This window comes from Arachis duranensis, chromosome 4, assembly GCF_000817695.3.
Source record: "Arachis duranensis cultivar V14167 chromosome 4, aradu.V14167.gnm2.J7QH, whole genome shotgun sequence".
NCBI classification, from domain to species: Eukaryota; Viridiplantae; Streptophyta; class Magnoliopsida; order Fabales; family Fabaceae; genus Arachis; species Arachis duranensis.
Genome location: NC_029775.3, coordinates 114,660,668 through 114,671,836, shown reverse-complemented (window position 1 = coordinate 114,671,836; position 11,169 = coordinate 114,660,668). Strand labels below are relative to the sequence as shown.

The 11,169-nt window shown below is 27.8% G+C and overlaps 1 protein-coding gene across 1 annotated transcript; it reads right to left on the bottom strand.

The window, feature by feature from the left end:
* Window positions 1–4,766: 4,766 nt before the first annotated feature.
* Window positions 4,767–5,501, bottom strand: LOC107486142 (ethylene-responsive transcription factor ERF098). Its single transcript, XM_016106691.3, has one exon. The coding sequence runs from the start codon at window positions 5,362–5,364 to the stop codon at window positions 4,780–4,782; it is 585 nt and encodes a 194-aa protein (XP_015962177.1). The 5' UTR covers window positions 5,365–5,501; the 3' UTR covers window positions 4,767–4,779.
* Between the last annotated feature and the right edge of the window lie 5,668 nt (window positions 5,502–11,169).

The following is an 11,169-nucleotide window of genomic DNA, read 5'->3' as shown; positions in this document are numbered from 1 at the left end:
AAAAGAGCATGATTTTTAATTTTATTTTAAAATAAACTTTATTTTTAATTTTAAAATAAATTTTATTTTTATTTTTTAATAATATTAATTTTTTACCATATATAATTATTCAATTATTTTTTAATTATATATAAATAAATTACTCTTAATAAGACTTTTTTGTGTTATTCAATTAACTTTTTTAAAAAATAATTAAACTTTTCACAACAGAAATAATAAAAAATTATGAACGAAAAAAATAACCATCCTGATAATTTTTTGTATTTTTATTCATATTTTAATTATAAACATAAATATAATTTAATTATATTATTTATGAAATGTGACTATAGATGTAGATAAATTTTAGTTATATTACTTATATATAGTTTCATTATATTGTATTTCTTATAAAGTTAGATTATAATTATGACAATAGAATTGTTCTTGTATTTTTATATGTGTGATTAATTGGTGGTGTTAAAACATTACTCTTAATTATAAATAAGGTTTATAATTTAAAAAATCAAAGACTCAATTAAAAAGATACGAAAAAAATGATGTTAAAATATTCTAATTCTTTAAAATAAAAATATTCGAAATTTAATTAAAAATTATTTAAAATTTAAACTCAACAAAAATTTGTAAGACCCGGTTAATTAACGTCTAATTAACCCATAAATGAGAATTTATTCTAGAAAGTAAAAAGTATTATTTTTATGGCTTAATATGATAGAGGAGGTTGAGACAAGAATTTCGGTACCAATTTTATAGAATTCGGACCAAGATTGGACCGAACGGGCCAAACCGAGCCAACCGGACCCAAAGTGAGCCCTTGGCCCAACTAAACTAAATCAAAACCCTAGTTTTCAGCACTCTCTCTCCTCATTAGACACACACACATGCTGAAATGGTGGAGGGGAAGGGAAGAACACACTCTCAAGTTCTCTCCCTTGGTTGATCTTCAAACTACCATAACTTTTGATCTAGAGCTCCGATTGCCGCACCGTTTACGCCCATGTGTTCACCGCGAAGAGCTCTACAAAACCCATACAATCAATTTTGAGATAAGCCATGTTTTTCTCTTCGAATTTCCGGCTTTGATTTCGAGTTTCATGAGCAAAAATGTTGAGATTTTAGACTCTTTGATGTTATAAGACCCAACACTCTTGAAGGAGAAGGTTAATCTTGTCTCTTTGGAACTTGGGTGTGGTAAGATTCTCAACCCTAGTGTAAATTGTTGTTCTATGATGTTTGGATATTGAGATGTTGTGTATAGGTATGATGATTGTGGCTTAGGTTGTGTGTATGTGAATATTGGGGCTTGATTGAGACCTTGAAAAGTTTGAAAAGAGATTTTTGGTGGTAAAAATCTGTGCTTGGAGGTGTTGAGACCTAGAGGGCTTGTGGACAAGTGGTTTGAAAGTGCTCCGGTTGAGCTTGATAAATCGGCTAAGGTATGGTCTCGGTTTTCCGTATCTAATATGTAACGTGATAGGAAATACTTAGACTAGAGGCCCTAAGATAGGCATTGAATTGTTGGTGTTGTTGAATGGTTGATGTATATGATGTGGTCATATATGTGATGATGATTATTGATGCCTTGATGGTATGATGTATGAGATATATGCATATTGTGATATATGCTTGATGATTGATTAAGGTTGAATTGTGAGTGAAACCATGTTGATGGTGATTATGATATTGATTACATATAATGATGGTTGACTGGAAATGGTGTTGTTGAAAAATTGGCATGAGGAAGAGTATATGATATGTCAATGTGTTTGAGTTTGAGCCACTTGTGTAAAGTGGGTTAAAATAATGGGATAGTGATTTTGTGTATTGTGGTAAAGTGTCAACGTGTGAGTTGAGGAGGCTTGATGTTGACTTTGATATGTTTTAATTGATTTCAAAGAAAAGGGATGAAATTGGCATGTTTTGATTGATTTTGAAAAGAGTTAAAATTGACTTGTTTTGAAAATGGCACTTTATGATTTTGTATGAAAACATGGTTTTTGGGCATACTTTGACGGGATATAACTTGGGTTACGGATCTTCGTTTTGTGCCAATTCTGTTTAGAAATGAAATTGGATCCGAGATGTCTATGTCGTTCGAAGAACGGGCAAAAGAGGATTTAAAATGAGAAAGTTATGTCCGTCAGAAGATTGGGGGTTGAATCTGTGAATTCTGCAGCTTTTAACTTAGAAAAATTTTAGCAGAATAACCCCCCGCACGTAGGCGCACTTGGCGCGTACGCGCTGTTCTTCTAGGAAGCGCCATCCACGCGTGCGCGTGGTGTGTGCGGGCGCGCCGATGTGCTGCACCCAATGCCCAGCTATTTTCCCGAAAGTTGTGCCAGGATTGTGCCGGTTTTGTGCCTGGAGCGCAAGAACACCCACGCATTCGCGTGCAGGGCGCATACGCGCCGATGAGTTTTGTGGCCATCACGCGTGTGCGTGGATCTATTTTTCATCCCAAAGTTGATTTTTGAGTTTTAAAAGCCAAATTTCATACTTCTAAGCCTCCGATCTCACCACTTGTGTCTTAAATCATTATGATATGCCTAGCAATTAGAAAAAGAGTAGGGGATGTGGTAACTTGCGAGTAAAGCAAGAAAAAAATGAATGATCAATGAGGATCAAAGATGATTATGTGAGAGACGGAGGATGGCGGTGGAAGTGCTTGTTATGCCATGTGCCGAAAGGCCGTAATTGTTAATAAAATTGTTGGTTATGGATTTAACCGTGAGCCGAATGGCTGGTTATGAATTTAACCGTGAGCCGGATGGCTGGATTATTGTCGTGTTACGGCGGAGCCATGATTATGGCTAAGAATAGATGCATATATGCTGTTGAATGAATTGTGAATGTGGCACTTCCACTATCGGAGATGAGAGTTTCCCTAGGAGAAAGCAGTGGCTAGCCACCACATGCTCCAGGATGAGACTCGAAGCTCTTTTGACCCTATGTCGTCAGGGTGGCCGGGCACTGTGAAAGCTCCGGATGAGCTCACCCCCATAAATATTCACCAGTGAGGGTGATGGATATGGATCATGATTATGATCAAATTTATATTGAGTATAACTCGAGTTGGAGAGACACGACAGAGGGACAGTCCAATGGTTAGCTACCAGGACTTGTCGGGTTGGCTCTATAACCGACAGATGATATCATCAGCCATTAGGGACAGGCATTCATCATATGCATACTATGTGAATTGTTTGAGATTACTTATTTGACTGCATATTATTTGTTATTTGTCTAAATGCCTTATTTGTTCCTATTTGTATATCTCTTGTCTGATATAACTGTGTTTGCTACATTATACTCCTGCTGGTGGTTGGGAGGTCTGAAGGAATTGGAAAGGGAAGTGTTAGTTAGACTGAAGAATCTTTAGTCAAATGCCCTTTATAGTTTAGCTTGGTTATAAACTTTGATTTTATCTGGAGGGAGTTCTAGGATTACCTTCGACTTTCCTCTATTGTTATATATTATATATGTGGAAGCTGTTACCATGCTGGGAACCTCTGGTTCTCACCCATGCGGATTTTGTGGTTTTCAGATGCAGGACGTGAGGTTTCTCGCTGAAGCATGCTGGAGACTTCTGGATTAGCGAAGATGCTTTGTTCTTGGGACTTTGTTTTGATTTTATGATTTCTCTTAGATACTTTATCTCCATTGAATAATACAAAATGTGATGACTTTTCTTATAGGAGATTTTGGAGAATAGGTTCTCAGTTTTGTGTCCCTTTGGGGTTTCCTATTTTATTTACTTGTACATATATATGTTGCTATGCTCGGACCGGTTATCTTCGCAACCGGCTTTTGAGTTTTGATATTCCCGTTTTTGACACTCTTTTGTATATATATAATCTCATGCTGGTTTATCCTTGTTCGTTACATTATCGATCAGAGTGTTGCGTTTTTGAGTTACGGTTTTTGTTTACCCCTTTTTCTTAAAAAGGCTCCTAGTTATAATCATTTTTTCACAATATTATCCGTACTAAACTTTTATTTTAGAAGTCGTAATACTTTACTATCTCTGAATTATGACTTAAGCATAAGACTCTGTATGGTAGGGTGTTACAAAATTTATATTCAATATGTTTTGTATTAAATATATTTAATAACCTATTATATCATATTAGTTGAAATTAGTTTTTATAATGTTAATTTTTTAATAACATTTCATTAGAAAATACCATCTTTTCAGAATTTTTTAAAAACTAATTAATATTATATATATTTTGTTACATTACATCTTGTTATAAAAAATTTATTTATTTATAATGCTTATATATGTAAATAATCTTTTAAAAAAATCTAAAAGTTAATCTATTACCTTTTTTGTTTTAGTCCAAATTAAATGTTTTTTATTGTTTTGAAAAAAAAATCTTTTAAGGAATTTAATAATATGTGATGAGGAACACCGAATAAATTATATAGAAACCAATTAAAACACAACATAGAAATATCTTTAAAAAAAGATATTTTAAGCGTCTTTATCTGAGTGGCCTCCCAACAATAATTACACCAAATCTAAAAAACAAAAATAATATTTTTAGACTTAAAATGTGAATTGTGCATAAATTTTTTTTCTTTTATATTAAAATTATATATTTATTCAAGAAAAATCAAAAGTAATACGGCTCAAACTCTTAAACTTCAATGATCTAAACTCTTATACTATATCATAAAATTATTTATCCCAAAAATTTAAATTATTATATAAAAACATATAAATAGAAATATATTAATCATCCTCATCAATTCATTAAGCCATTGATCAGGAATATTTTAATTTCCTCCTACATAAACTTTGGCTTGGCTCTTATTTTTGGCTAGTTGATTTAGTAAATGAGTTAAGTTCCTCTTTCTCTTTGACCCTGCAAGTGATGATGATGATGATGAAGAAGAGTCTGAGAAATTCTCCTTACAAGTTGTGATCTTTATGATTGGCTCCATTACTTCTAAGGATACATTTTCAGAATCAGAGCCAAAAAGATTAGGAAAATTGAGCTTAGCTTTTTGACCACGCAATTTAAAAGCAGCTCTATCATATGCCAAAGCAGCTTCTTCTTCCTTCTCATAAGTTCCAAGCCAAACCCTAGCTCCGTTCCTCTTCGGATCCCTTATCTCCGCGGCGAACTTCCCCCACGGCCGCCGCCTCACGCCTCTATAACGCTTCCATGTTGGAGGCGCATGTTCATTTTCATTTGTATCTCTTTCTTGTTCTTGAAGTATATCGGATTTAGGGTTTGGTAAGGGGTTGTGAGAGGGAAATTGGAGGGTATTATGGTCAAAAAGGTCAACCGTGTTGTTGGAATCATGTCCAAGAAGGTATTGTTGAACAGATTCTAGAAATTCATAATCGGAATCCATGGTGGTGGTGAAGTGTTTTGGAGTTAAATTAGGTAATAAACTTTGCTATAGACGAAGTATTATTACAACTATATTCTATTATTTATATTTATAGGCACCGAATTTTGATAATGAAATTATTGTATTTCTAAACATATTATTTTCCCGTTGTTTCCTATGAAAGTTCACAATTTATTTTTGAAGTGGCCCATTGAATAATAATAATAATTACGGAGGACTCGCTATTTGTCGTCACGAGTGCATGATTTGTTCAATTTGAATTTTGAACAACAGAAATATGTCATTTTCACTATAACCTATTAACTTTAAATATCTCAAAATAAAAATTTGAATTATATATTATTGATCGATCTCTTTTTTGTGTAAACTTTCTTTCCTTAATTTTAAAACTTCAATATATTCTTAGCGAAAATATTTGAATGAATTGTTTTGATGTAGACAACTGTATGTTTATTATGTCCGTCGTCTATATAGTTAATATATAAATGTATATACAATAAACCATTCAAAATTCTTCAAATTATAAAATCATTGATAAAAGTTTTTTTATTTTGTTTTATAAAAATATTTTTAAAATATTTTAAAGTATAACAAAAATAATTTAAAATTACTTTTTTTAATATTTGACAAATCACTTGTATATATATTTAAATAACTATTTAGAAACTAAATAAAAAAAATCAAAGTTCAATTTTTAGATTTTTTAATTTTTATTAAAAATATATTTTTGTCATTGATAAAAAATATCGCAAATTAAAATAATGTCTTTCTGGTGTAGAATCACCAAATTTAAAATATAATTTTTAATTTTATTTTTTAAAATATATTCAATACTTAAATACTTATATCACTTCTTAAATATTTTAATAATATTTTGTCATTAATAATTTAGAAGATACTGTCATGCATCAAGACTTCACAATTCAAGGATTTTGGTGGTTTACCCAAATGGCCACATTCATAGTATGCCTGTCACTATTATTTGTATGATGTGGTCCACTTGATAAGTGATCAGTCACCTAAATCAAGATGCAAGGGAACTTGTGCTTGCATTCCACCAGGGACCATATATAGTAATATTTAAAATTATTGTTACATGCATTATTTCATTAACCCTTAAGATTTATATGTTGAATGTTTTCCTAAGGTTTGAGCGTTTACAGTTGCTAATTAATTTGCTTATAAATCAATAATACTACTAATATATTTGTTCACATTTCTAACAAATTAAAATAGTGTTGATTATTCTCATGCTTACAATCTTTGTTTCTAGGGTTTCCTTGTCACTACCCTTGCTTTTATTTACTTTGTGTTCAGAACAGGATACACACAATTTTGAGTAATATCTTAAATTAGTTTTTAAGAAATTTGTAATTAGATAATTTTATTTTTGATAAATTTTAGTCGTTAATAAATTAATTTTTTATTTTTTTAGGCAAATTAATTTTTACATCAAATTTTAACAAAAAATTATACAAACCAATTTTTATTATTATTTAATAAAAACAAAATAACTTTTATTTTTTTTTAAATTCTCAGACCAATCCTTTCATATAAACAAATAATTTGATGATATGAAAACTGATTTAAAACTAAAATTTATAAAAAATCTGACAAAAATTTTTTTAAGAATTTATTTGAAATATTATTCTACCATTCTTCACCAAAGCAGAAGAGTGGTTTCTCTTTTTATATATGACTTTAAAATATGATAATGCTAACACATTATTATTCATTTATTCAAAAAATAGAGAGACAAAACACTTTGTATATATCTTCTTTAATTTACTTGAATTGTTTAAGATTTATGAGAGGATATATCTTCTGGAGTTTATTTTTTCTAATAATTAAATAAAATAATATCAGAAAGGGTTATCTTAATAACTCTTAACTATTACAGATTCAACATTATATATGCAGTAGCGGTGACATTACTTTATTTAGTGTTCTAGATATATATTAATTAAATGTGGGACTCCATTTGCTTGCAGCAGGTTTAACAAATATTGTTGTCGATCATCCAACTTAATTTGATAAGTCTCACATAATTAGGTCATAGCTCTATTGAGATTATCAAAATTAAAATTACAATTATATTTGAAAAATAATAAAAAATTGGTTAAAATATCTCAAATCTTTTTTATTTAATATTTATTAAAAATAATAAAGCATTATTTCTTTATAAATATAGTGGCAATTTACTCATAAATTACTCCTTAAAGGTATAATAAAAAAAATCACTAATGAATTATTAATGATCATCCTACATATGGAAAATTCATATATTATATAACAAGTTATTGTCCTATATGCCACACATCTCTGATCTTATGTCATCCCCACCTTATTATAATAATATATAGTAAAAAACACAAATATGTGGCAAATTGTGAACAATTAACCAATTAAGGAATATAAATTGATGCGTCACATGTAAAGTTTATTTAGCAATGTGAAATCAAGAAAACAAATAACGTGTCATTATTTAAGCAAATGACATGATTGTTATTCCTTAATTTTTACACAATAGAATAGAATTCTACTAAGCTCCTTTTAATTAGTTTCTTGGCTTATAGTTTTAAATATCTTCATTAGGCTAATGGTTTAGTTAATTCAGGAAATAAACATTGAAGTCATCACAAGTCTCTCAATTTGACTTTCCAACTTGTACGTTAGACGACTTTGTACCTTGTAGTAGTGGGTGACTTTATTGCTTCTTGCTAAATTTTTACATCAAAAAAATGTGCTACATGCATTTGACAAAAAAGAAGAAGACTAATGTTTAACCACTAAATAAAAGAATAAAAATATTTCAAAAAATAATTTTTTTAATTTCTAGAAATATAATTATATATCTATATATCTCTTTTTATCAACTAATTAAATTTTTTAAAAAAATAAATCTATCATATAATATCAAAATTTTTATGATAACAACAAATTTAAAATTTAATAATTTTGTCTATACTATTTCTGTGGTATATAACCGGTCTCAAATTTCGATAAAAAAAATTATATTAGACTTTCGACAATCAACTAACATAAAAATTTAGTTGAATTTTCATAACATGAATCAAAAACGTTTTTGTTGTTATTTTTTTAAAAAGTTAGTATTAGACAAATAAAAAATAGAATTTATGCAAAAATTAAAAACAAAAAAAATGACATACATATTATGTGGGTCCTTGCTTATTTTGTTTTATGGTACTTTTATCTGTATTGCATATATATCCCAAAATTAAAATCATAATCATATAATTGACTAATACTTATTCTCGCATTCTCATTGATTTTGAATTATTTTCCTTATCTCATCTTGTTTCCAATTGAATAATGATTTGATACGATTTTTTGTTTTTCACTTTTAAGGAAAGACATTGAAAAGAAAATAGAAAGCCTAACGTAAATAAATATGGAATATTTAATTTCAATTCACATACTGTTTGCAGTGTGAAAGTGTCACGAAGCTACGATAATTGTTCCTGATTATTGAACCCTTTTTTGTTTTATTTTTCTTTAATTAAACGCGTAACATTATTATATCAATCTATTAGTAGTTTAGTCACCAAAAAATCTATTAGTAGTTTGACTAATGGGAATGCAAATCAGTTTGACTATTTGACCGGTATTACAATATTCACTTTAAAACATTTATAGAAAACTAGAATCTGCAAAATCGAAAAATTTAGAATCTATTTAATTTTTTATTTTAGAATTTTATTAGAGTAAACTAGTACGTAAAATGGTACTCGAAAATTAACATCATTAATAAAAATAATCCCAAAAAATATTAATGACAAATAAATTTTTAAAAGATTTAAAACACAACAAAATAAACTAGAATAAAATATATATTTTAAAAAAAAATTAAAAATTAGATTTTGATATAATTTTTTACAAACATTATTAGAAAAATAAAATCTTTTTATTCTAAAATTTTGATAATTTTATATCAAGTGGGTTAAACAAAAAACTAATTTATTGTGAATGCCTATATTATTTTAAAAAATAAAAAAATGTAAAGATTAAATTTTTTTCTAATTTTTTTGTACATCTTCTAAATATTTATCAAATATTATCACAAAAATTTGAATCAAATTGATAAATTTTTTGTTAAAAAATTTGTCACTTATAAATAATATTATATTAATTAATTATTTTGTCATATTTTTAAATCATTTAAAATTTATTTTGTTGATAATATGTTTTTGAATTTTTTTTGTCATTATTAAAAACTTTTGATATCGAATTAGTAATTAACTCATTTTATTATTAAGAAAAAAAAAAACTCAAAAAGCAACCAGACAAAATGACATGTTTCTGAATAAGTTTACATGCTGCATGTATGTGTTCCTCTAGGGTCCCCATCACTGTATTCATTATTGTTCAAGTCAATCACAACTTCACGAGTGTTTTTTGATAATTAAGGAACAATGGAAGAAACATGCATAGTCTGAATTGAACCTCCTACCTTTGAATCTTGGGGGCCTTCTAGTAGTTTGAGGGATATATATGTTTCTATAATTGTTGTTTAATAATAATTCCTTATATTATTTGATTCAACATTATTATTGCACGAATTATGCTGTTCTTGTAAAAGGACTTTTTGTGAATTGCGACAAGTATGAAACTGCACCATATCTATAGTCAAACTGTCCCTCATTCTTAAATTTCGTATAAATAATTTTCTTCCTTCTTGTATTTTTTATAGATTTCGAATTTTTTCATTATGTACATGGCACAAGTAGAATAATGTGAGTGGTGAAATAATGTAATTTGGTGCTGTGAGAGCAAAAAAAAAAAAACAATTGACATTCCTTTAATTATGTAAACTGTTATAAGCTGCACACAATCTCAATCCAGCAGAAATCGGTCCAATCTATAGCGGTTTACAATAAGAAAAAAAAAAGAATCACTAGATTACGAGTAAAAAATATTAAAAGATTAAACCCTTTGAGTTGCATTGGATTGCGTACAGTTTGGTTTGAGAAGGAAAAAAAAATATTTATAGAAGATAATAACGTCATTTATATTTTAATAATGCCGTCTATTTTTTTTAAATTTATACAAAATGTAATGAAAAAATAATGTGAAAAATGGCATTATTCAAAAATACGAATTTAATTGATCATTAATTTTCTTTACATATAATTTTAAAGGAGTGAAAGATAAATAACGAACATACTAATTGCAATGATCAATTAAAAATGATAGACAGTGACTATACTATTTAATTGATCAATTAAAAATAAAAGACAATAGACATACTATTTAATTATTTATTATAGTTAGTTATTATTTTTATTTTTTTATGAAATCTTAAAAAAATAAAAAATATAAATATAAATCAAATAAAATTTATATTTTTGGATGACTATTGACATTATTTAATCAAATATATATATAAAAATACTTTACAATGACATTATTCACATCAAAATTGAATTTATTAAAAAAACAAAAAAAATTATCTCACGCAATATGAGATAGAATTTTAAAATATATATAAAAAAAACTCTCTTCTCGCCGTAAAATTATTGGTTATTGAAAAAAAAACACAAAATTATATCTTTTGTCAAAAAAAATTAAATTTTAAAGATAGAAATATCTTATTTTTTAAATTATATTTGCAAAAAATTATATCAAAATTTAATTTTTAAATATTTTTTTAGAATATATATTTAATGTTGGAGATTTTTGTCGCGTTTTTAAATTATTTGAAGGTATTTTTGTTGATAACAAAATTCGAGTATTTTTTCAACAACAAAATTATTCGAATGTATTTTTTGTGGTTTATCCTAAATA

Coding starts and splice junctions, on each gene's coding strand:
- LOC107486142 (XM_016106691.3), bottom strand. CDS start 5,364: ATGGATTCCGATTATGAATTTCTAGAATCTGTTCAACAATACCTTCTT.